Source organism: Dermacentor andersoni, chromosome 1 (assembly GCF_023375885.2).
Source record: "Dermacentor andersoni chromosome 1, qqDerAnde1_hic_scaffold, whole genome shotgun sequence".
Lineage (NCBI taxonomy): Eukaryota > Metazoa > Arthropoda > Arachnida > Ixodida > Ixodidae > Dermacentor > Dermacentor andersoni.
In genome coordinates this window covers 2,356,417-2,380,157 of record NC_092814.1, presented here as the reverse complement: position 1 = coordinate 2,380,157, position 23,741 = coordinate 2,356,417, and the positions used below count along the sequence as shown (strand labels likewise).

General features: G+C 43.8%; 1 protein-coding gene across 1 annotated transcript in view; it reads right to left on the bottom strand.

Moving 5' to 3' along the window:
- Positions 1–23,741, bottom strand: part of LOC126545625 (solute carrier family 15 member 1) — an 809,365-nt gene that overhangs the window by 733,062 nt on the left and 52,562 nt on the right. The window contains exon 2 of the mRNA XM_072286047.1: positions 16,450–16,481. Coding sequence (XP_072142148.1) covers positions 16,450–16,481 — 32 coding nt within the window. The remainder of the gene's footprint in view (positions 1–16,449; positions 16,482–23,741) is intronic.

Below are 23,741 nucleotides of genomic sequence, written 5' to 3'. Positions count from 1 at the left end.
CCCGTAATTAAAACGATTGAGCGCCACGGACCCTAAAGCGTCTCTGCAGGAAGCTAGAATAGCATTTTTACTAAAATTACTATCACTTTTAATATCTCTTCTTTGAATAAGACAAAGCACTAAACCTCAGAGCATAGGCATCAGAAGAATGGCTGCGTAAGTAAACCCTCTCGTTTCATGAGCACGAGCGTAGAGTCACGGCGGCAAGAAAAGCCACCGCTACACCGAGACATCCCCTAATTAAAACGATTGAGCGCCACGGACCTTAAAGCGTCTCTGCAGGAAGCTTTCGCCCAACTAGAATAACATTTTTACTAAAATTACTATCACTTTTAATATCTCTTCTTTGAATAAGACAAAGCACTAAACCTCAGAGCATAGGCATCAGAAGAATGGCTGCGTAAGTAAACCCTCTCGTTTCATGAGCACGAGCGTAGAGTCACGGCGGCAAGAAAAGCCACCGCTACACCGAGACATCCCCTAATTAAAACGATTGAGCGCCACGGACCCTAAAGCGTCTCTGCAGGAAGCTTTCGCCCAACTAGAATAGCATTTTTACTAAAATTACTATCACTTTTAATATCTCTTCTTTGAATAAGACAAAGCACTAAACCTCAGAGCATAGGCATGAGAAGAATGGCTGCGTAAGTAAACCCTCTCGTTTCATGAGCACGAGCGTAGTGTCACGGCTGCAAGAAAAGCCACCGCTACACCGAGACATCCCGTAATTAAAACGATTGAGCGCCACGGACCCTAAAGCGTCTCTGCAGGAAGCTAGAATAGCATTTTTACTAAAATTACTATCACTTTTAATATCTCTTCTTTGAATAAGACAAAGCACTAAACCTCAGAGCATAGGCATCAGAAGAATGGCTGCGTAAGTAAACCCTCTCGTTTCATGAGCACGAGCGTAGAGTCACGGCGGCAAGAAAAGCCACCGCTACACCGAGACATCCCCTAATAAAAACGATTGAGCGCCACGGACCTTAAAGCGTCTCTGCAGGAAGCTTTCGCCCAACTAGAATAACATTTTTACTAAAATTACTATCACTATTAATATTATCTCTTCTTTGAATTAGACAAAGCACTAAACCTCAGAGCATAGGCATCAGAAGAATGGCTGCGTAAGTAAACCCTCTCGTTTCATGAGCACGAGCGTAGAGTCACGGCGGCAAGAAAAGCCACCGCTACACCGAGACATCCCGTAATTAAAACGATTGAGCGCCACGGACCCTAAAGCGTGTCTGCAGGAAGATTTCGCCCAATAAGAATAGCATTTTTACTAAAATTACTATCACTTTTAATATTATCTCTTCTTTGAATAAGACAAAGCACTAAACCTCAGAGCATAGGCATCAGAAGAATGGCTGCGTAAGTAAACCCTCTCGTTTCATGAGCACGAGCGTAGAGTCACGGCGGCAAGAAAAGCCACCGCTACACCGAGACATCCCGTAATTAAAACGATTGAGCGCCACCGACCCTAAAGCGTCTCTGCAGGAAGCTATCGCCCAACTAGAATAGCATTTTTACTAAAATTACTATCACTTTTAATATTATCTCTTCCTTGAATAAGACAAAGCACTAAACCTCAGAGCATAGGCATCAGAAGAATGGCTGCGTAAGTAAACCCTCTCGTTTCATGAGCACGAGCGTAGAGTCACGGCGGCAAGAAAAGCCACCGCTACACCGAGACATCTCGTAATTAAAACGATTGAGCGCCACGGACCCTAAAGCGTGTCTGCAGGAAGCTTTCGCCCCACTAGAATAGCATTTTTACTAAAATTACCATCACTTTTAATATTATCTCTTTTTTTGAATAAGACAAAGCACTAAACCTCAGAGCATAGGCATCAGAAGAATGGCTGCGTAAGTAAACCCTCTCGTTTCATGAGCACGAGCGTAGAGTCACGGCGGCAAGAAAAGCCACCGCTACACCGAGACATCCCGTAATTAAAACGATTGAGCGCCACGGACCCTAAACCATCTCTGCAAGAAGATTTCGCCCAATTAGAATAGTTTTTTATTAAAATGACCATCATTTTTAAGATTATCTCTTTCTTGAATAATACAAAGCACTAAAGCACAGAGGATAGTCATCAGAAGAATGACTGCGTAAGTAAACCCCCTCGTTTCATGAGCACGAGCGTAGTGTCACGGCGGCAAGAAAAGCCCCCGCTACACCGAGACATCCCCTAATTAAAACGATTGAGCAACACAGACCATAAACCATCTCTGCAAGAAGATTTCGCCCAATTAGAATAGTTTTTTATTAAAATGACCATCATTTTTAAGATTATCTCTTTCTTGAATAATACAAAGCACTAAAGCACAGAGGATAGTCATCAGAAGAATGACTGCGTAAGTAAACCCCCTCGTTTCATGACCACGAGCGTAGTGTCACGGCGGCAAGAAAAGCCCCCGCTACACCGAGACATCCCCTAATTAAAACGATTGAGCAACACAGACCATAAACCATCTCTGCAAGAAGATTTCGCCCAATTAGAATAGTTTTTTATTAAAATGACCATCATTTTTAAGATTATCTCTTTCTTGAATAATACAAAGCACTAAAGCACAGAGGATAGTCATCAGAAGAATGACTGCGTAAGTAAACCCCCTCGTTTCATGAGCACGAGCGTAGTGTCACGGCGGCAAGAAAAGCCCCCGCTACACCGAGACATCCCCTAATTAAAACGATTGAGCACCACAGACCCTAAACCATCTCTGCAAGAAGATTTCGCCCAATTAGAATAGTTTTTTATTAAAATAACCATCATTTTTAAGATTATCTCTTTCTTGAATAATACAAAGCACTAAAGCACAGAGGATAGGTATCAGAAGAATGACTGCGTAAGTAAACCCTCTCGTTTCATGAGCACGAGCGTAGTGTCACGGCGGCAAGAAAAACCACCACTCCACCGAGACATCCCCTAATTAAAACGATTGAGCAACACAGACAATAACCATCTCTGCAAGAAGATTTCGCCCAATTAGAATAGTTTTTTATTAAAATGACCATCATTTTTAAGATTATCTCTTTCTTGAATAATACAAAGCACTAAACCACAGAGGATAGGCATCAGAAAAATGGCTGCGTAAGTAAACCCTCTCGTTTCATGAGCACGAGCGTAGTGTCACGGCGGCAAGAAAAGCCACCGCTACACCGAGACATCCCCTAATTAAAACGATTGAGCACCACAGACCCTAAACCATCTCTGCAAGAAGATTTCGCCCAATTAGAATAGTTTTATATTAAAATGACCATCATTTTTAAGATTATCTCTTTCTTGATTAATACAAAGCACTAAAGCACAGAGGATAGGCATCAGAAGAATGACTGCGTAAGTAAACCCTCTCGTTTCATGAGCACGAGCGTAGTGTCACGGCGGCAAGAAAAGCCACCGCTACACCGAGACATACCGTAATTAAAACGATTGAGCACCACAGACCCTAAACCATCTTTGCAAGAAGATTTCGCCCAATTAGAATAGTTTTTTATTAAAATGACCATCATTTTTAAAATTATCCTATTTTTGAATAAGACAAAGCACTAAACCTCAGAGGATAGGCAGCAGAAGAATGACTGCGTAAGTAAACCCTCTCGTTTCATGAGCACGAGCGTAGTGTCACGGCGGCAAGAAAAACCACCGCTACACCGAGACATACAGTAATTAAAACGATTGAGCGCCACGGACCCTAAAGCGTCTCTGCAGGAAGATTTCGCCCAATTAGAATAGCACTTTTACTAAAATTACCATCACTTTTATTATTATCTTGTTTTTTGGAATAAGACAAAGCACTAAACCTCAGAGGATAGGCATCACAAGAATGGCTGCGTAAGTAAACCCTCTCGTTTCATGAGCACGAGCGTAGTGTCACGGCGGCAAGAAAAACCACCGCTACACCGAGACATCCCGTAATTAAAACGATTGAGCGCCACGGACCCTAAAGCGTCTCTGCAGGAAGATTTCGCCCAATTAGAATAGCCCTTTTACTAAAATTACCATCACTTTTATTATTATCTTGTTTTTTGGAATAAGACAAAGCACTAAACCTCAGAGGATAGGCATCACAAGAATGGCTGCGTAAGTAAACCCTCTCGTTTCATGAGCACGAGCGTAGAGTCACGGCGGCAAAAAAAGCCACAACTACACCGAGACATACCGTAATTAAAACGATTGAGCGCCACGGACCCTAAAGCGTCTCTGCAGGAAGCTTTCGCCCAATTAGAATACCATTTTTACTAAAATTACCATCACTTTTATTATTATCTCTTCTTTGAATATGACAAAGCACTAAATCTCAGAGCATAGGCATCAGAAGAATGGCTGCGTAAGTAAACCCTCTCGTTTCATGAGCACGAGCGTAGAGTCACGGCGGCAACAAAAGCCACCGCTACACCGAGACATACCGTAATTAAAACGATTGAGCGCCACGGACGCTAAAGCGTCTCTGCAGGAAGCTTTCGCCCAACTAGAATAGCATTTTTACTAAAATTACCATCACTTTTATTATTATCTCTTCTTTGAATAAGACAAAGCACTAAGTCTCAGAGCATAGGCATCAGAGGAATGGCTGCGTAAGTAAACCCTCTCGTTTCATGAGCACGAGAGTAGAGTCACGGCGGCAACAAAAGCCACCGCTAAACCGAGACATACCGTAATTAAAACGATTGAGCGCCACGGACCCTAAAGCGTCTCTGCAGGAAGCTTTCGCCCAACTAGAATAGCATTTTTACTAAAATTACCATCACTTTTATTATTATCTCTTCTTTGAATAAGACAAAGCACTAAGTCTCAGAGCATAGGCATCAGAAGAATGGCTGCGTAAGTAAACCCTCTCGTTTCATGAGCACGAGCGTAGAGTCACGGCGGCAACAAAAGCCACCGCTACACCGAGACATACCGTAATTAAAACGATTGAGCGCCACGGACCCTAAAGCGTCTCTGCAGGAAGCTTTCGCCCAACTAGAATAGCATTTTTACTAAAATTACCATCACTTTTATTATTATCTCTTCTTTGAATAAGACAAAGCACTAAATCTCAGAGCATAGGCATCAGAAGAATGGCTGCGTAAGTAAACCCTCTCGTTTCATGAGCATGAGCGTAGAGTCACGGCGGCAACAAAAGCCACCGCTACACCGAGACATACCGTAATTAAAACGATTGAGCGCCACGGACCCTAAAGCGTCTCTGCAGGAAGCTTTCGCCCAACTAGAATACCATTTTTACTAAAATTACCATCACTTTTATTATTATCTCTTCTTTGAATAAGACAAAGCACTAAATCTCAGAGCATAGGCATGAGAAGAATGGCTGCGTAAGTAAACCCTCTCGTTTCATGAGCACGAGCGTAGAGTCACGGCGGCAACAAAAGCCACCGGTACATCGAGACATGCCGTAATTAAAACGATTGAGCGCCACGGACCCTAAAGCGTCTCTGCAGCAAGCTTTCGCCCAATTAGAATACCATTTTTACTAAAATTACATATCACTTTTATTATTATCTCTTCTTTGAATAAGACAAAGCACTAAATCTCAGAGCATAGGCATCAGAAGAATGGCTGCGTAAGTAAACCCTCTCGTTTCATGAGCACGAGCGTAGAGTCACGGCGGCAACAAAAGCCACCGCTACACCGAGACATACCGTAATTAAAACGATTGAGCGCCACGGACCCTAAAGCATCTCTGCAGGAAGCTTTCGCCCAATTAGAATAGCATTTTTACTAAAATTACCATCACTTTTATTATTATCTTGTTTTTTGGAATAAGACAAAGCACTAAATCTCAGAGCATAGGCATCAGAAGAATGGCTGCGTAAGTAAACCCTCTCGTTTCATGAGCACGAGCGTAGAGTCACGGCGGCAACAAAAGCCACCGCTACACCGAGACATACCGTAATTAAAACGATTGAGCGCCACGGACCCTAAAGCGTCTCTGCAGGAAGCTTTCGCCCAATTAGAATACCATTTTTACTAAAATTACCATCACTTTTATTATTATCTCTTCTTTGAATAAGACAAAGCACTAAATCTCAGAGCATAGGCATCAGAAGAATGGCTGCGTAAGTAAACCCTCTCGTTTCATGAGCACGAGCGTAGAGTCACGGCGGCAAGAAAAGCCACCGCTACACCGAGACATACCGTAATTAAAACGATTGAGCGCCACGGACCCTAAAGCGTCTCTGCAGGAAGCTTTCGCCCAACTAGAATAGCATTTTTACTAAAATTACCATCACTTTTATTATTATCTCTTCTTTGAATAAGACAAAGCACTAAATCTCAGAGCATAGGCATCAGAAGAATGGCTGCGTAAGTAAACCCTCTCGTTTCATGAGCACGAGCGTAGAGTCACGGCGGCAACAAAAGCCACCGCTACACCGAGACATACCGTAATTAAAACGATTGAGCGCCACGGACCCTAAAGCGTCTCTGCAGGAAGCTTTCGCCCAACTAGAATACCACTTTTACTAAAATTACCATCACTTTTATTATTATCTCTTCTTTGAATAAGACAAAGCACTAAATCTCAGAGCATAGGCATGAGAAGAATGGCTGCGTAAGTAAACCCTCTGGTTTCATGAGCACGAGCGTAGAGTCACGGCGGCAACAAAAGCCACCGGTACATCGAGACATACCGTAATTAAAACGATTGAGCGCCACGGACCCTAAAGCGTCTCTGCAGGAAGCTTTCGCCCAATTAGAATACCATTTTTACTAAAATTACCATCACTTTTATTATTATCTCTTCTTTGAATAAGACAAAGCACTAAATCTCAGAGCATAGGCATCAGAAGAATGGCTGCGTAAGTAAACCCTCTCGTTTCATGAGCACGAGCGTAGAGTCACGGCGGCAACAAAAGCCACCGCTACACCGAGACATACCGTAATTAAAACGATTGAGCGCCACGGACCCTAAAGCGTCTCTGCAGGAAGCTTTCGCCCAATTAGAATAGCATTTTTACTAAAATTACCATCACTTTTATTATTATCTTGTTTTTTGGAATAAGACAAAGCACTAAATCTCAGAGCATAGGCATCAGAAGAATGGCTGCGTAAGTAAACCCTCTCGTTTCATGAGCACGAGCGTAGAGTCACGGCGGCAACAAAAGCCACCGCTACACCGAGACATACCGTAATTAAAACGATTGAGCGCCACGGACCCTAAAGCGTCTCTGCAGGAAGCTTTCGCCCAATTAGAATACCATTTTTACTAAAATTACCATCACTTTTATTATTATCTCTTCTTTGAATAAGACAAAGCACTAAATCTCAGAGCATAGGCATCAGAAGAATGGCTGCGTAAGTAAACCCTCTCGTTTCATGAGCACGAGCGTAGAGTCACGGCGGCAACAAAAGCCACCGCTACACCGAGACATACCGTAATTAAAACGATTGAGCGCCACGGACCCTAAAGCGTCTCTGCAGGAAGCTTTCGCCCAAATAGAATAGCATTTTTACTAAAATTACTATCACTTTTAATATTATCTCTTCTTTGAATAAGACAAAGGACTAAACCTCAGAGCATAGGCATGAGAAGAATGGCTGCGTAAGTAAACCCTCTCGTTTCATGAGCACGAGCGTAGTGTCACGGCGGCAAGAAAAGCCACCGCTACACCGAGACATCCCGTAATTAAAACGATTGAGCGCCACGGACCCTAAAGCGTCTCTGCAGGAAGCTTTCGCCCAATTAGAATAGCATTTTTACTAAAATTACTATCACTTTTAATATCTCTTCTTTGAATAAGACAAAGCACTAAACCTCAGAGCATAGGCATCAGAAGAATGGCTGCGTAAGTAAACCCTCTCGTTTCATGAGCATGAGCGTAGAGTCACGGCGGCAAGAAAAGCCACCGCTACACCGAGAGTTCCCGTAATTAAAACGATTGAGCGCCACGGACCCTAAAGCGTCTCTGCAGGAAGCTTTCGCCCAATTAGAACAGCATTTTTACTAAAATTACTATCACTTTTAATATTATCTCTTTTTTGAATAACACAAAGCACTAAACCTCAGAGGATAGGCATCAGAAGAATGGCTGCGTAAGTAAACCCTCTCGTTTCATGAGCACGAGCGTAGAGTCACGGCGGCAAGAAAAGCCACCGCTACACCGAGACATCCCGTAATTAAAACGATTGAGCGCCACGGACCCTAAAGCGTCTCTGCAGGAAGCTTTCGCCCAACTAGAATAGCATTTTTACTAAAATTACTATCACTTTTAATATCTCTTCTTTGAATAAGACAAAGCACTAAACCTCAGAGCATAGGCATCAGAAGAATGGCTGCGTAAGTAAACCCTCTCGTTTCATGAGCACGAGCGTAGAGTCACGGCGGCAAGAAAAGCCACCGCTACACCGAGACATCCCGTAATTAAAACGATTGAGCGCCACGGACCCTAAAGCGTCTCTGCAGGAAGCTTTCGCCCAACTAGAATAGCATTTTTACTAAATTTACTATCACTTTTAATATTATCTCTTCTTTGAATAAGACAAAGCACTAAACCTCAGAGCATAGGCATCAGAAGAATGGCTGCGTAAGTAAACCCTCTCGTTTCATGAGCACGAGCGTAGAGTCACGGCGGCAAGAAAAGCCACCGCTACACCGAGACATCCCGTAATTAAAACGATTGAGCGCCACGGACCCTAAAGCGTGTCTGCAGGAAGATTTCGCCCAATTAGAATAGCATTTTTACTAAAATTACTATCACTTTTAATATTATCTCTTCTTTGAATAAGACAAAGCACTAAACCTCAGAGCATAGGCATCAGAAGAATGGCTGTGTAAGTAAACCCTCTCGTTTCATGAGCACGAGCGTAGAGTCACGGCGGCAAGAAAAGCCACCGCTACACCGAGACATCCCGTAATTAAAACGATTGAGCGCCACGGACCCTAAAGCGTCTCTGCAGGAAGCTTTCGCCCAACTAGAATAGCATTTTTACTAAATTTACTATCACTTTTAATATTATCTCTTCTTTGAATAAGACAAAGCACTAAACCTCAGAGCATAGGCATCAGAAGAATGGCTGCGTAAGTACACCCTCTCGTTTCATGAGCACGAGCGTAGAGTCACGGCGGCAAGAAAAGCCACCGCTACACCGAGACATCCCGTAATTAAAACGATTGAGCGCCACGGACCCTAAACCATCTCTGCAAGAAGATTTCGCCCAATTAGAATAGTTTTTTATTAAAATGACCATCATTTTTAAGATTATCTCTTTCTTGAATAATACAAAGCACTAAAGCACAGAGGATAGGCATCAGAAGAATGACTGCGTAAGTAAACCCCCTCGTTTCATGAGCACGAGCGTAGTGTCACGGCGGCAAGAAAAGCCCCCGCTACACCGAGACATCCCCTAATTAAAACGATTGAGCAACACAGACCATAAACCATCTCTGCAAGAAGATTTCGCCCAATTAGAATAGTTTTTTATTAAATTGACCATCATTTTTAAGATTATCTCTTTCTTGAATAATACAAAGCACTAAACCACAGAGGATAGGCATCAGAAGAATGGCTGCGTAAGTAAACCCTCTCGTTTCATGAGCACGAGCGTAGTGTCACGGCGGCAAGAAAAGCCACCGCTACACCGAGACATCCCCTAATTAAAACGATTGAGCACCACAGACCCTAAACCATCTCTGCAAGAAGATTTCGCCCAATTAGAATAGTTTTTTATTAAAATGACCATCATTTATAAAATTATCTTATTTTTGAATAAGACAAAGCACTAAACCTCAGAGGATAGGCAGCAGAAGAATGACTGCGTAAGTAAACCCTCTCGTTTCATGAGCACGAGCGTAGTGTCACGGCGGCAAGAAAAACCACCGCTACACCGAGACATACAGTAATTAAAACGATTGAGCGCCACGGACCCTAAAGCGTCTCTGCAGGAAGATTTCGCCCAATTAGAATAGCACTTTTACTAAAATTACCATCACTTTTATTATTATCTTGTTTATTGGAATAAGACAAAGCACTAAACCTCAGAGGATAGGCATCACAAGAATGGCTGCGTAAGTAAACCCTCTCGTTTCATGAGCACGAGCGTAGTGTCACGGCGGCAAGAAAAACCACCGCTACACCGAGACATCCCGTAATTAAAACGATTGAGCGCCACGGACCCTAAAGCGTCTCTGCAGGAAGATTTCGCCCAATTAGAATAGCCCTTTTACTAAAATTACCATCACTTTTATTATTATCTTGTTTTTTGGAATAAGACAAAGCACTAAACCTCAGAGGATAGGCATCACAAGAATGGCTGCGTAAGTAAACCCTCTCGTTTCATGAGCACGAGCGTAGAGTCACGGCGGCAAAAAAAGCCACAACTACACCGAGACATACCGTAATTAAAACGATTGAGCGCCACAGACCCTAAAGCGTCTCTGCAGGAAGCTTTCGCCCAATTAGAATACCATTTTTACTAAAATTGCCATCACTTTTATTATTATCTCTTCTTTGAATATGACAAAGCACTAAATCTCAGAGCATAGGCATCAGAAGAATGGCTGCGTAAGTAAACCCTCTCGTTTCATGAGCACGAGCGTAGAGTCACGGCGGCAACAAAAGCCACCGCTACACCGAGACATACCGTAATTAAAACGATTGAGCGCCACGGACGCTAAAGCGTCTCTGCAGGAAGCTTTCGCCCAACTAGAATAGCATTTTTACTAAAATTACCATCACTTTTATTATTATCTCTTCTTTGAATAAGACAAAGCACTAAGTCTCAGAGCATAGGCATCAGAAGAATGGCTGCGTAAGTAAACCCTCTCGTTTCATGAGCACGAGCGTAGAGTCACGGCGGCAACAAAAGCCACCGCTACACCGAGACATACCGTAATTAAAACGATTGAGCGCCACGGACCCTAAAGCGTCTCTGCAGGAAGCTTTCGCCCAACTAGAATAGCATTTTTACTAAAATTACCATCACTTTTATTATTATCTCTTCTTTGAATAAGACAAAGCACTAAATCTCAGAGCATAGGCATCAGAAGAATGGCTGCGTAAGTAAACCCTCTCGTTTCATGAGCACGAGCGTAGAGTCACGGCAGCAACAAAAGCCACCGCTACACCGAGACATACCGTAATTAAAACGATTGAGCGCCACGGACCCTATAGCGTCTCTGCAGGAAGCTTTCGCCCAACTAGAATACCATTTTTACTAAAATTACCATCACTTTTATTATTATCTCTTCTTTGAATAAGACAAAGCAATAAATCTCAGAGCATAGGCATGAGAAGAATGGCTGCGTAAGTAAACCCTCTCGTTTCATGAGCACGAGCGTAGAGTCACGGCGGCAACAAAAGCCACCGCTACATCGAGACATACCGTAATTAAAACGATTGAGCGCCACGGACCCTAAAGCGTCTCTGCAGGAAGCTTTCGCCCAATTAGAATAGCATTTTTACTAAAATTACCATCACTTTTATTATTATCTTGTTTTTTGGAATAAGACAAAGCACTAAATCTCAGAGCATAGGCATCAGAAGAATGGCTGCGTAAGTAAACCCTCTCGTTTCATGAGCACGAGCGTAGAGTCACGGCGGCAACAAAAGCCACCGCTACACCGAGAGATACCGTAATTAAAACGATTGAGCGCCACGGACCCTAAAGCGTCTCTGCAGGAAGCTTTCGCCCAATTAGAATACCATTTTTACTAAAATTACCATCACTTTTATTATTATCTCTTCTTTGAATAAGACAAAGCACTAAATCTCAGAGCATAGGCATGAGAAGAATGGCTGCGTAAGTAAACCCTCTCGTTTCATGAGCACGAGCGTAGAGTCACGGCGGCAAGAAAAGCCACCGCTACACCGAGACATACCGTAATTAAAACGATTGAGCGCCACGGACCCTAAAGCGTCTCTGCAGGAAGCTTTCGCCCAATTAGAATAGCATTTTTACTAAAATTACCATCACTTTTATTATTATCTTGTTTTTTGGAATAAGACAAAGCACTAAATCTCAGAGCATAGGCATCAGAAGAATGGCTGCGTAAGTAAACCCTCTCGTTTCATGAGCACGAGCGTAGAGTCACGGCGGCAACAAAAGCCACCGCTACACCGAGACATACCGTAATTAAAACGATTGAGCGCCACGGACCCTAAAGCGTCTCTGCAGGAAGCTTTCGCCCAATTAGAATAGCATTTTTACTAAAATTACCATCACTTTTATTATTATCTTGTTTTTTGGAATAAGACAAAGCACTAAACCTCAGAGCATAGGCATCAGAAGAATAGCTGCGTAAGTAAACCCTCTCGTTTCATGAGCACGAGCGTAGAGTCACGGCGGCAAGAAAAGCCACCGCTACACCGAGACATCCCGTAATTAAAACGATAAGCGCCACGGATCCTAAAGCGTCTCTGCAGGAAGCTTTCGCCCAATTAGAATAGCATTTTTACTAAAATTACTATCACTTTTAATATTATCTCTTCTTTGAATAAGACAAAGGACTAAACCTCAGAGCATAGGCATGAGAAGAATGGCTGCGTAAGTAAACCCTCTCGTTTCATGAGCACGAGCGTAGTGTCACGGCGGCAAGAAAAGCCACCGCTACACCGAGACATCCCGTAATTAAAACGATTGAGCGCCACGGACCCTAAAGCGTCTCTGCAGGAAGCTTTCGCCCAATTAGAATAGCATTTTTACTTAAAATTACTATCACTTTTAATATCTCTTCTTTGAATAAGACAAAGCACTAAACCTCAGAGCATAGGCATCAGAAGAATGGCTGCGTAAGTAAACCCTCTCGTTTCATGAGCACGAGCGTAGAGTCACGGCGGCAAGAAAAGCCACCGCTACACCGAGAGTTCCCGTAATTAAAACGATTGAGCGCCACGGACCCTAAAGCGTCTCTGCAGGAAGCTTTCGCCCAATTAGAACAGCATTTTTACTAAAATTACTATCACTTTTAATATTATCTCTTTTTTGAATAACACAAAGCACTAAACCTCAGAGGATAGGCATCAGAAGAATGGCTGCGTAAGTAAACCCTCTCGTTTCATGAGCACGAGCGTAGAGTCACGGCGGCAAGAAAAGCCACCGCTACACCGAGACATCCCGTAATTAAAACGATTGAGCGCCACGGACCCTAAAGCGTCTCTGCAGGAAGCTTTCGCCCAACTAGAATAGCATTTTTACTAAAATTACTATCACTTTTAATATCTCTTCTTTGAATAAGACAAAGCACTAAACCTCAGAGCATAGGCATCAGAAGAATGGCTGCGTAAGTAAACCCTCTCGTTTCATGAGCACGAGCGTAGAGTCACGGCGGCAAGAAAAGCCACCGCTACACCGAGACATCCCCTAATTAAAACGATTGAGCGCCACGGACCTTAAAGCGTCTCTGCAGGAAGCTTTCGCCCAACTAGAATAACATTTTTACTAAAATTACTATCACTATTAATATTATCTCTTCTTTGAATTAGACAAAGCACTAAACCTCAGAGCATAGGCATCAGAAGAATGGCTGCGTAAGTAAACCCTCTCGTTTCATGAGCACGAGCGTAGAGTCACGGCGGCAAGAAAAGCCACCGCTACACCGAGACATCCCGTAATTAAAACGATTGAGCGCCACGGACCCTAAAGAGTCTCTGCAGGAAGCTTTCGCCCAACTAGAATAGCATTTTTACTAAAATTACTATCACTTTTAATATTATCTCTTCCTTGAATAAGACAAAGCACTAAACCTCAGAGCATAGGCATCAGAAGAATGGCTGCGTAAGTAAACCCTCTCGTTTCATGAGCACGAGCGTAGAGTCACGGCGGCAAGAAAAGCCACCGCTACACCGAGACATCTCGTAATTAAAACGATTGAGCGCCATGGACACTAAAGCGTGTCTGCAGGAAGCTTTCGCCCAACTAGAATAGCATTTTTACTAAAATTACTATCACTTTTAATATTATCTCTTCCTTGAATAAGACAAAGCACTAAACCTCAGAGCATAGGCATCAGAAGAATGGCTGCGTAAGTAAACCCTCTCGTTTCATGAGCACGAGCGTAGAGTCACGGCGGCAAGAAAAGCCACCGCTACACCGAGACATCTCGTAATTAAAACGATTGAGCGCCACGGACCCTAAAGCGTGTCTGCAGGAAGCTTTCGCCCAACTAGAATAGCATTTTTACTAAAATTACTATCACTTTTAATATTATCTCTTCCTTGAATAAGACAAAGCACTAAACCTCAGAGCATAGGCATCAGAAGAATGGCTGCGTAAGTAAACCCTCTCGTTTCATGAGCACGAGCGTAGAGTCACGGCGGCAAGAAAAGCCACCGCTACACCGAGACATCTCGTAATTAAAACGATTGAGCGCCACGGACCCTAAAGCGTCTCTGCAGGAAGCTTTCGCCCAACTAGAATAGCATTTTTACTAAAATTACTATCACTTTTAATATTATCTCTTCCTTGAATAAGACAAAGCACTAAACCTCAGAGCATAGGCATCAGAAGAATGGCTGCGTAAGTAAACCCTCTCGTTTCATGAGCACGAGCGTAGAGTCACGGCGGCAAGAAAAGCCACCGCTACACCGAGACATCTCGTAATTAAAACGATTGAGCGCCACGGACCCTAAAGCGTGTCTGCAGGAAGATTTCGCCCAATTAGAATAGCATTTTTACTAAAATTACCATCACTTTTAATATTATCTCTTTTTTTGAATAAGACAAAGCACTACACCTCGAAGGATAGGCATCAGAAGAATGGCTGCGTAAGTAAACCCTCTCGTTTCATGAGCACGAGCGTAGTGTCACGGCGGCAAGAAAAGCCACCGCTACACCGAGACATCCCGCAATTAAAACGATTGAGCGCCACGGACCCTAAAGCGTCTCTGCAGGAAGCTTTCGCCCAACTAGAATAGCATTTTTACTAAAATTACTATCACTTTTAATATTATCTCTTCCTTGAATAAGACAAAGCACTAAACCTCAGAGCATAGGCATCAGAAGAATGGCTGCGTAAGTAAACCCTCTCGTTTCATGAGCACGAGCGTAGAGTCACGGCGGCAAGAAAAGCCACCGCTACACCGAGACATCTCGTAATTAAAACGATTGAGCGCCACGGACCCTAAAGCGTCTCTGCAGGAAGCTTTCGCCCAACTAGAATAGCATTTTTACTAAAATTACTATCACTTTTAATATTATCTCTTCCTTGAATAAGACAAAGCACTAAACCTCAGAGCATAGGCATCAGAAGAATGGCTGCGTAAGTAAACCCTCTCGTTTCATGAGCACGAGCGTAGAGTCACGGCGGCAAGAAAAGCCACCGCTACACCGAGACATCTCGTAATTAAAACGATTGAGCGCCACGGACCCTAAAGCGTCTCTGCAGGAAGCTTTCGCCCAACTAGAATAGCATTTTTACTAAAATTACTATCACTTTTAATATTATCTCTTCCTTGAATAAGACAAAGCACTAAACCTCAGAGCATAGGCATCAGAAGAATGGCTGCGTAAGTAAACCCTCTCGTTTCATGAGCACGAGCGTAGAGTCACGGCGGCAAGAAAAGCCACCGCTACACCGAGACATCTCGTAATTAAAACGATTGAGCGCCACGGACCCTAAAGCGTGTCTGCAGGAAGATTTCGCCCAATTAGAATAGCATTTTTACTAAAATTACCATCACTTTTAATATTATCTCTTTTTTTGAATAAGACAAAGCACTACACCTCGAAGGATAGGCATCAGAAGAATGGCTGCGTAAGTAAACCCTCTCGTTTCATGAGCACGAGCGTAGTGTCACGGCGGCAAGAAAAGCCACCGCTACACCGAGACATCCCGCAATTAAAACGATTGAGCGCCACAAAGCCTAAAGCGTCTCTGCAGGAAGACTTCGCCCAATTAGAATAGCATTTTTACAAAAATTACCATCACTTTTAATATTATCTTTTTTTTTCTTTTGAATAAGACAATGCACTAAACCTCGAAGGATAGGCATCAGAAGAATGGTTGCGCAAGTAAGCCCTCTCGTTTGATCAGGTCGAGCGCAGTGTCACGGTGGCGAGGAAAGCTCCCTGCTACGCAAGGACATCACCTAAATAAAGAGATTGAGCCCCACAGACCCTAAAGAACCTTTGGAAGAAGATTTGCCCTAATTAGAATAGCCTTTTCCTTTAAACTACCAGCATTTGTAAGATTATCGCTTTTACGGTTAGCTCTTTTAAGATTATCTTTTCGTTTGGTTGTAGTGCAATATCGATCTCAGGAAATGTTTAATTTCACCTGCTGTCACCTGGTCACATCGTGAAGCAGTAAAGACTCGCTTGCTCTGTTGAGAGCACTCGCTCAAACCGCCGGTATATTCTGCAGCGCTGCGCGCTGCACAGTAGCAACAATAATGTTCTTTGCAACGGAAGAACAACGCTTGTTCCATAAACACCTCTGAAACGGCGTAAGCCGGTCTGTATTTCAGGCAGATGCCTTCATTTGGGTGGTCTTGATGGCCACACTCACCTTGCTGGTGGAGCAGGCCAGCAGTGCGCAGTCTGTAGAAGCAACAAAAGGGAGTGACCATTACACCAGCATTTCTGTGATATGTATTTTACTTAATAGGTTTGTCGTATATAGATACAGAAGACAATAATAATCACCTAAAGAAAAATACTTATTGTGCTACCACCCTCAGAATGCCTAAACGCAGTGTTCCTTCCGTTTCAGTGTACTTTCTTTGCTTTATTGTTGGTCACGCTGCACGTTTCTCACATTGAAGGAACAGTAATGATAAACATTAAATCAAGCTAAAACCCTGTACCACTTGTCATCGAAGTAGAGAAATGAATTTGAAGTATAAACAGAATAATTAAGAAATACTCTGCTGCGAAAAAACTACTTGAATGCGTTCAGCAGTAGCGGAGTTATTGGCAACCAAATGCGGTTCTTGGCGGTGCTCCCGCAATTACTTGTACTACGAAGGGTCAGGCGGAGCCTCTACAAAACGCTCCACCTGCTGAAGGTCCCTGCAGTGCGCGGTTGAAATGTTCTCTTGGATGTTCACGCAGGTGCCACCACTTCTGATTTGGGCGCCTGCGACGTGAGAAACGCGGCTGTCCTCAGCGAGCTGCGCTGCGTTCAGCCTGCGGACTGGTTGCGGCACCACGCGGTGTCTACGCTGCGCATAAAAGCTTAGCAACTGCAGCCCGCGTTTGCTTTTTGCAATCAGGGCTTCAGTGTGCCCTCGCGCTCATGTGCAAAAGTCTCGCTGTGCTGCTTGGTGCGAACCAGCTTTGTCCTGCACCAGCTTGAGGGACGGATATGGCAGCCACAGATGTACCATAGATGGCAGCCATAGGTGTACTTAAACAGAGTAACTCATCCTTCCAACTGAACACGTGCCTCCAGTCTGCAGGTTTTGTACATACAATCACCACACCAACACGCATTACAAGTCATACATCTTCTTTACTTGACTTACTCATCATTGATATTTCTGCTGCTGTATGCAACACAGGCACATTGGTGCCTGACATAAGCGACCACTGCCCTATATTTTTAATCTACACCGATGACTCTAAGAAAACAGCTGATGCTTGTCAACAATTCACTTATCAGCGTATAACACAAGCAGGTTTAGGGCAGTTCAAGAATGACGCTATGAATCACGATTCGTTACATGTTTTGAACAAAACAGATGCAAATGAGGCATATAACGAATTTATTCTGACTTTTACGCATATGTACGCCAGCAATTTTCCAATGAGGACAGCTAAATATTCCAAAAAAATTAGAAAGCCTTGGGTTACTCATGAGCTTGCAAAAATGATCAAAGCAAAAAATAATCTCCATAATTCCTTCTTGCGCACGCGCTGTGAATTAGCATTACAAACATTCAAAAAATGTAGAAACAGGCTAAATGCTCAACTAAGAAAGGCAAAGGCGGCGTACTATGAGGACTTACTTGCAAATGTTTCTAAACAACGCCCAGAGATTGCGTGGCAAACGATTAATCTTGTTCTAGGTCGCCGCAAGGACGATGCGCACCTGACATCGATGAAGCTGGGCTCACGTGAGATAACAGGCACAGCGCTTTCCGATTACTTTAACCACCACTTCGTAACTGCACAAAACGATATTGCTGAAGGCAATGGTAGCATAGGGGTGGCTTGTCATAGCGATGCTGTTCGTGAAAGCGCATTCTTTGCGCCTACTGATGAATGTGAAGTATACAGTGTGTACATGGGGCTGAAATACAGTAAAGCTTTAGATGTAAATTATTTGCGGATTAAACCTATAAAACATGTTTTGCAATTTATTGTACTTCCGCTTGTGCACATTTACAACTTAATTTTAGAGACTGCAGATTTTCCAGATGCAATGAAACACGCGAAAGTTTCGGTTATTTATAAAGGTGGTGATCGAAATACTTCGTCTAACTATCGACCGATATCGGTGCTCCCAATTTTTTCAAAAGGAATGGAAAAGCTTATTTTTGCTCGAATGACGGAATTTTTCAATAAAAAGAGTGTGCTTACTGATTCACAATATGGATTTCGGAAAAACAGATCCACAGAAATGGCTCTTACGCTGAAAGAATACGTTTCACAGAGCATTTTTGTAGACTTTAGTAAAGCATTTGACAGCCTCAATCACGAGATCCATACTCGGAAGCTTTGTTTGTATGTAATTCGTGGGAAACCACTAGAATTACTCAAATCATATCTGAAACATCGACGTCAGTACGTTTCCATTAATAAACATAACTCGTCCCTCTTAATTATTGTATGTGGTGTGCCTCAAGGAAGTATTCTTGGACCACTTTTGTTTAACGTTGTTATAAATGATATCGTAACCATAAACAGTGAGGTTCAATTCATTATGTACGCGGATGATTGCGCATTGTGTGTCTCAGGTCCTGATGCGAATGAACTTGTGCAAAAATGTAATAAAATTATGGCAAGTTTGTCCGATCGGACACAGACAAATAAGATTAAAGTAAATTCAAAGAAAACAAAAGTTCTAATATTTCGCGCAAAAAATAAACCACTTAACATTAATCATGCTATTTATTTTCAGAGCCAACGCATTCAACTAATTGAAGAATTTAAAATTCTCGGAGTATACTTTTCTTCTCATTTACGTTGGGATGCCCATATCAAACATCTCTGCGGCAAGCTCTCTGCGGTTACCGGTCATATGGCACGTTGCCGCTCATTTCTACTTACGAGAGCAAAACTTCAAATATACTATGGTCTCTTCTTATCGTATATAAATCACTCTTACCTTGTCTGGGCTAAAACATCTAAATCTAACTTGCAAAAGCTGGTAATACTGCAAAAGAAAATCGTTCGGTATATAGAGAGCGTTAATCGGCTTTCACCAACAGATAATGTATTTCTCAAATACAGACTAAACCGCGTAGATAAGTTATACGAACACAGATTACTAGAACTGATTTACTTCTCATCCAAATATATTAACAATTATTTTACATCCCTTGCTCAGCTAGAACTCTACACATACGCGAAACATACTACACGAAGCCCTGAGGTGTGGAAGGTACCATGGTTTCGAAACAATTACAGCCTGCAGTCCTTAACACATAATATACCGACTGTACTAAACAAATATAAGCACACAGCTACACTAAATAAAAATAGTTTGCGTGACTCCTTTCTTTCTTTATAGTGACCACTTTAGTATATTGCATTCAAGTGTAAAATGTCATTTTTATGCATATGTACAATATGTAATGTTTGTTGTGTATAAAGACTTGAGTGTACATATCATGTGAGTGCTACTGCCATGTAAGGGACCCTGGGCCTCCGTCAAGCTGCTGCAACAGCTTTTTGCCCAGGTGTCGTTCCAGTTCCTTTTGTTTCTGATAAATAAAATTGATTGATTGATTGATTGATTGATTGATTGATTGATTGATTGATTGATTGATTGATTGATTGATTGATTGATTGATTGATTGATTGATTGATTGATTGATTGATTGATTGATTGATTGATTGATCCAACATGCGCATTTGGAAGCGCTATATTGCTGGGAGCTCGTTTTGGCGGAGGCAAATACTACACGTTTTGAAAGCTTGAGAACGGAGAGTCGACCGGCTTTTTCCAAAGTAGAGTGCACTAGACAATGGTCGGGTGGAACGAACGGCGCTCTCCCGCTGAGGCGCCGCGTGTAGAAAAACTTTGCGCAGGCACTGCGAGCGAACTGGGGCGCTATAACGTAAAACTATTCCAAACTTTTCTATTCCAATTCTGCAATCAGCCCTACGCGATTGGTCGAAAACTTTTTTAAACCACCCCTACTTCACCTGTCTGTCACGCGACGTCACGAAAACCGCGATAGCTCCCCATCTGATAAGACGTGTATACATTGATTATGCATAATTTGACTGAACAATAGAAAACAGTTATTTCTGATTCGACGCCATTTCGCCATTAGCCCTCGGCTATTGGTCAAGTTTTCGAGCTGCACCCACTTAACGTGCCTGTCACACGACGTCACAAAACCGCAAAAACTAACTGCTTCAAAGTGACGTGTACGCGTTAACGATGCATTAATATGCCGAACAAAACTGACATTTCTTCTGAATAGCCACAGGCTGCCCCGTTCCGAAAGGAATAAAAGGTGGCTGCCGCATATCACTCAGGCACTGACTACTCGCACCTGCCGAATAGCATGGGTTCCTTTGTGTATAATAAAACCTTTTGCGTGGCCGTGTCACGTTTTCGAGCACTTTCGACACGTTTGCGACCTCGTTCTGCCAACTCTTCTTTGCTGAGCATCCGTTTTAGCGTCATTCTTAAGCTTCCGTTGCAGGCCGCCGCGATTTTCGACCAGCCACCGCAAGCTAAGTAAGGGAAAGCGGACCAATCGCAGGCGCCGGCACCACCGTCTTCATCCGGTTATCGATTTTCAGTGCAGTGGCTCGGCCCAACGAATCCCGCTCCACTTGAGCGTGCTCCTCCCCTCTTGTCAGCCAATTAGATAAGACAAGCCGCTCAGTGCAGGCAATGTTATTCGTTTTTCAACTCAACAAAAGTAACCTCCTATGAACGAGGAGAGCGTTGATTGGTCTGTTCAGACAACCCTGCGGGTGACCGCCCGATGCTTGCGTCGACGGTTACGCAAAGTTGACGTCAGGAGATTGGAATAAAAACATATTGGAATAGTTTTACGTTATAGGGCCCCTGGATTGCGGTGGAGACGCGCTTCGCGGCATATTCAACGTAATTTCGCTGCGAGCGCCGAGACCGATTGCGCGCGTACGCTCTTATAATGGTGCTTTATTTCAACGGCAAATTTATATTAATTTACATATATACGTATACACATATGACGCATGGATTATACAACATGACGTCTTCAATTTTGCTGTCGTTGTCAAGTGCGTCGCCTGCCAGCGAGCGCGCGTTCGTTGCGCGGACACAGGTGGAGGCCCAGTTTTTCTCGCAGAAAATCTGTGCAGTAAACTTTTTTATAGTTTTAGTCGCTTTGGTGCGCCTGCGACTCCTGTCGGCCGGTACCAATTGTAGTTTTATCCAGGTGAACTGCAACTTGCAACAGTGTTTTCTGAAAGTAAGACGCAACTTCTGCCACAGAAGCCGTCTATCGGCAACATGAAGCTGCGAAGGAAATTTTTTTTTATATGTGATATTACGCACTCTACTTGATGGTGGAATATCAGTCAGGTACAATGGTCAAAATAAACAATATAATAGTGAAATAAACCCGGTTTATTGAATGCATGGCGTCAAGAGATGCAGATGACCAATGAACTTCTAGGTAAATCTAAGGGTACTTAGACATATATATCAAAGACATACATGTAAGAGAAAAATGATCAAATATTCTGTGTGTGCGGCAACCGAGAAGCCGTACACCAGAAAACGACAGTAGCCGGTGGAGAACAAGGAATCAGCGTTTATTCTTTTTGACACGATTTTTATAGGCAGCGGTTGCTTATCCGCTGCTGATATCAGTGCCCGTGATGACGAAGTGGCACGGCATGCACTTGACGTTAAGTCATCACATTCCTTCCCCCCAAGATCGTCGTCTTCATAAACTATCTTCAGTGGCGGAAATCGTGAGACCCATATCGGCCTGGTGGTTTCCTGGCGCGCTGACTTCTGCGCAGCACTGGTGGAGGATCGGAAGGCTCTTCGGCTTGCCTCTGAGGATGGTCATTGCGGGTAGCAGGCAGTGGCGATTCCTGCCCGTCTAGTGGTGGCGGGTCCGGCATTATTGCATCCTCATCCTCTGAGAGAGGTGCTGCCGTGTCCGCTTCATGATACGCCTGCTGGGGCATGGTTGGGGCCTCCCGATGACGCACAACGTCCTCGGTCCCATGTCTTCTCGGGGCCTCCACAGCAACATTTGATCCTGCATGCTGGAAACTGCGCGCGCGTAAATGGTCAACATGAACGTGCCGGTCTGTGTTCTGCGTTTTTACGAGATAGGTCACAGGGCTAAGTGGCCGCGCCACACACCCTTCTGTCCATGACACCTGCTCTTGCCTGACAGTATTCACGTATACGCAGTCCTCTGCCCTAAATGAACGGAAAATCGATCTTCGTTGGTCATGTTGCCGCTTTACCGCTTGTTGCTTGGTCTGCATGTCGTCTCGAAATGAGGGCCTTAGCAAGGACAGTCTCGTCTCAGAAACAATTCGGCTGGACACTTGCCTGTTACTGTGCTAGGTGTTGTCCGATATGCCAGCAAAAATTCGTCCAGCCTCTCCCGCAGCGGTCTGCTGTTTCCTCCCTCGTTGTCGTGCAACAGCTGCTTGCGGAGGCTCCTCTTAACGTTTTTCACCGTCGTCTCGGCGGCTCCATTGGATTCCGGATGGTATGGCGGGCCGCACGTGCGCCGGATGCCACAGGCATCGAGGAAGTCCTGGAATTCCTGCGATGAAAACTGTGGACCATTATCAGAAATTATTTGTTCGGGGAATCCGTAAGAAGCAAATAGACTCCGCAAACGCTCGATAGTCTTCGCGGCTGTAGTTGAGCTCATAGGGAACACCCCAATCCATCTTGAAAACGAGTCAACACACAAAAGGGATGTCGTTTTTTCAAACTCAAAAAATTCCGAATGCACTCGCTGCCAGCATCGGGCGGGAAATGGCCATGGCTCGAGCGGTGAACGAGGAGCACTGTTTTCATCGCTTGGCAGATGCTGCACCTTTTTACCACTCCTATGTCTGCATCTAGCCCTGGACACCATAGCAGGCTACGAGTGAGCATGTTCATGCGTGATGCCCTGGGGTGTTCTGCGTGCAACAGTCCCAGCACGGCGTCTTACAACGTTGTTGGCACAATAATACGACTTCCTCATGTGACGCATCCCGCGTCTAATGATAGCTCCGCGCGTCTGCTATAGTACGGTACCAGTTCAGCGTCTTTGACTTGTGTTGGCCATCCTTCCAGTGTATATCGGTAAACCTTGCTTAGCGTGCCGTCATACTTTAGAAACATCCATAGCCGTCAGTGGCGTAGTTTCAAAAACAGCGAGGGTACCTGTCTCCTCTATACTGGTTCCACTTAAAACAGGCAGTCTGGACAGTGCATCTGAAACTTGCATTTGACATCCCTTTCTATATCTCTAGTTGTAGCAATAAGAAGCCAAGATTAAAGGCCATCGTTGCATGCGAGCGGCTGCCAAAGATGGAACCTGCTTCCGTGGCCCTAAGATGCCTATCAGCGGTTGATGGTCCGTGAACAACGTGAATGTCCGCCCATACAAATAGCGATGAAACTTCATGAGGGCAAAGATGATCGCCAACGCTTCTCGCTCG